This window comes from Phytophthora parasitica (genome assembly GCF_000247585.1).
Source record: "Phytophthora parasitica INRA-310 unplaced genomic scaffold supercont2.22, whole genome shotgun sequence".
In the NCBI taxonomy this organism is placed as follows: Eukaryota; Oomycota; class Peronosporomycetes; order Peronosporales; family Peronosporaceae; genus Phytophthora; species Phytophthora nicotianae.
The window spans coordinates 365,618-367,537 of NW_008649008.1; the positions used below are offsets into that span (position 1 = coordinate 365,618).

Sequence of the window (1,920 nt, forward strand, 5' to 3'; positions counted from 1 at the left end):
TCGTAGTTTTGTCTAGTTCGAGGGTGATTGTGCTGCAGTTTGGCAACAGTGACACACAACGAAAAGATAGGGTCGTCTGCGCTACCTTTTACGACCCGGACACAAGCATTTATCTGTCACAAACATGCAAAATCCCATATAATATCGAAGATACCTAAAGCTCGAATGAACCCACCTGAGCCCACCTGAGCCCACCTACGTTATTGAGCTCATGTCTAATGCATACCTGCGCACCGCACTGTGTGGTTCTCACTTCTTGACGCGGTCGCTTGCCTTTTCCTCGCGGCTTGTATTTTCCAGCATACGTGCAGACCAATGTCTTGTTGTACACAATCCACTCGTTCGGGATTAACGGGTCCCTCGTCTTCATCTTCGCGATCTTATTGTTTCGCTCTCCCACATTGTTGTTCGTGCGCACGCGAAAACTCTGTAAGAAATTTTGATTTTACAAGTTAGTAATAGGGAGCCAACATTTAAATGTTAGCAGTGTAGCAAACCTGGTTCGTCATCGCGCTGTATTCATTCAAGAATGAAATGACTCCCAAGAGTCAAACTGCGTGCGCTCAATTGGAGGGGCAAGTGCTTGAGAGACAGAGGTGTCTGTTGTATGATCGCCTTCATTGTCCCGAGAGCTCTGAGTGTCGAACTGACTAGAGGTATCCGATGTATGGATGCTCGCTCCTCGAGAAGGCATCGCCCACTCTTCTAATGAATTGCTATCATCGCTCTCGTCGCTTCCAGTAGTGTGATGCCTGCGTTTTGGCGCCCGGCGTGCAGGTCTATTCATCCTCGCCGCTCGCTAAATGCTTGAATGGGGGGAACCACACATTTTCGAAGTGTACATGTATACGCGGTCCGGATTAAGCAGTAAACTGCCAAAATTGGCGGCGTAAAAACGAGTCACGCTCAGATGGGCACACAATCCACTCTCTATTTAGAAATAATGGGTAATAAATCACAATTATCAGCTCGCGCAAATCCCCTTGAGCAGCAAGGTTCTCCTTAGCATTAATTTCACATGAGTGCTATTGTTGGGTAGTTAGGCGAGCTGATCAACCGACACAAGATTTTTGATAAGAATAATGTCATAATTCCTTTGGAAGTTAGAAAAACTACAAACCAAAGATGTGCTTCGCATGACGAGACTCTGAACTTCAGCAAAGATAACGTTAGTATGAGCTTGACCTGTGCGCCTGTGCATCTCCTGCCTAGTTCGCAGAGGCACTATCTGCTTGCCCACAAGGACAATACTCCTATAACAATTGATGTATATTGCAAATATTGTTTGGCCTGCATTTTCTATCGTCCGATTGGACGACGACAAATAATAATCAGTGCAGACTATTCAATACATTATTGGCAACAGTGAATTATTTATTGGAGTAACACCGTTATAATGAGTTTAATTGTATTTTTCCTGATCTTATTAAATATAAAATTTAAGGTTACATTAGCAGCTGGGTGCCTTCCAGAACCGACATAAAAAGTCGCGTATTAAAGTTTAATCGCGGTGAATTGTTTGGTGAGACCACGTTTTGGTCTCATCAAACTATTTAAATGCAACTTTTAAGTAGCAACGTGATTAAACACATGACTGAACTTCACTATACCCGAAGGTCGCGTTCCAGCAACCGATTTGATACGCATTAAACTATTTTGTAATTTAAAATAAGTTATCGATTAAGCTGATAAAACCGTTTCAGGACAGTTTTGGAAGGCACCCACTGCCAGATAGGATACAGACCTCCACAGATACTATCTCAGTACCACCTTCTTCTTCGTAATGGGATAAGTATCCCAAGTGACTTTATGACATCAGACACTCCATTATCGAGTAATGATGACATATTTATTCCTATGCTTTTACTGCTTCAGGCAACAAAAACGTTTGGACACGGGCACCTGGCGTGCCGCGCTAAA

At 43.4% G+C, this 1,920-nt stretch overlaps 1 protein-coding gene across 1 annotated transcript; it reads right to left on the reverse strand.

The window, feature by feature from the left end:
* Nucleotides 1-154: 154 nt before the first annotated feature.
* PPTG_10555 (hypothetical protein) lies at nt 155-509 on the reverse strand (the record flags this gene model as incomplete). The annotated part of the gene is made up of 2 exons (XM_008905929.1): nt 155-427; nt 498-509. 2 exons carry the CDS (start codon nt 507-509, stop codon nt 155-157), a joined length of 285 nt encoding a protein of 94 aa, XP_008904177.1.
* Nucleotides 510-1,920: the final 1,411 nt, after the last annotated feature.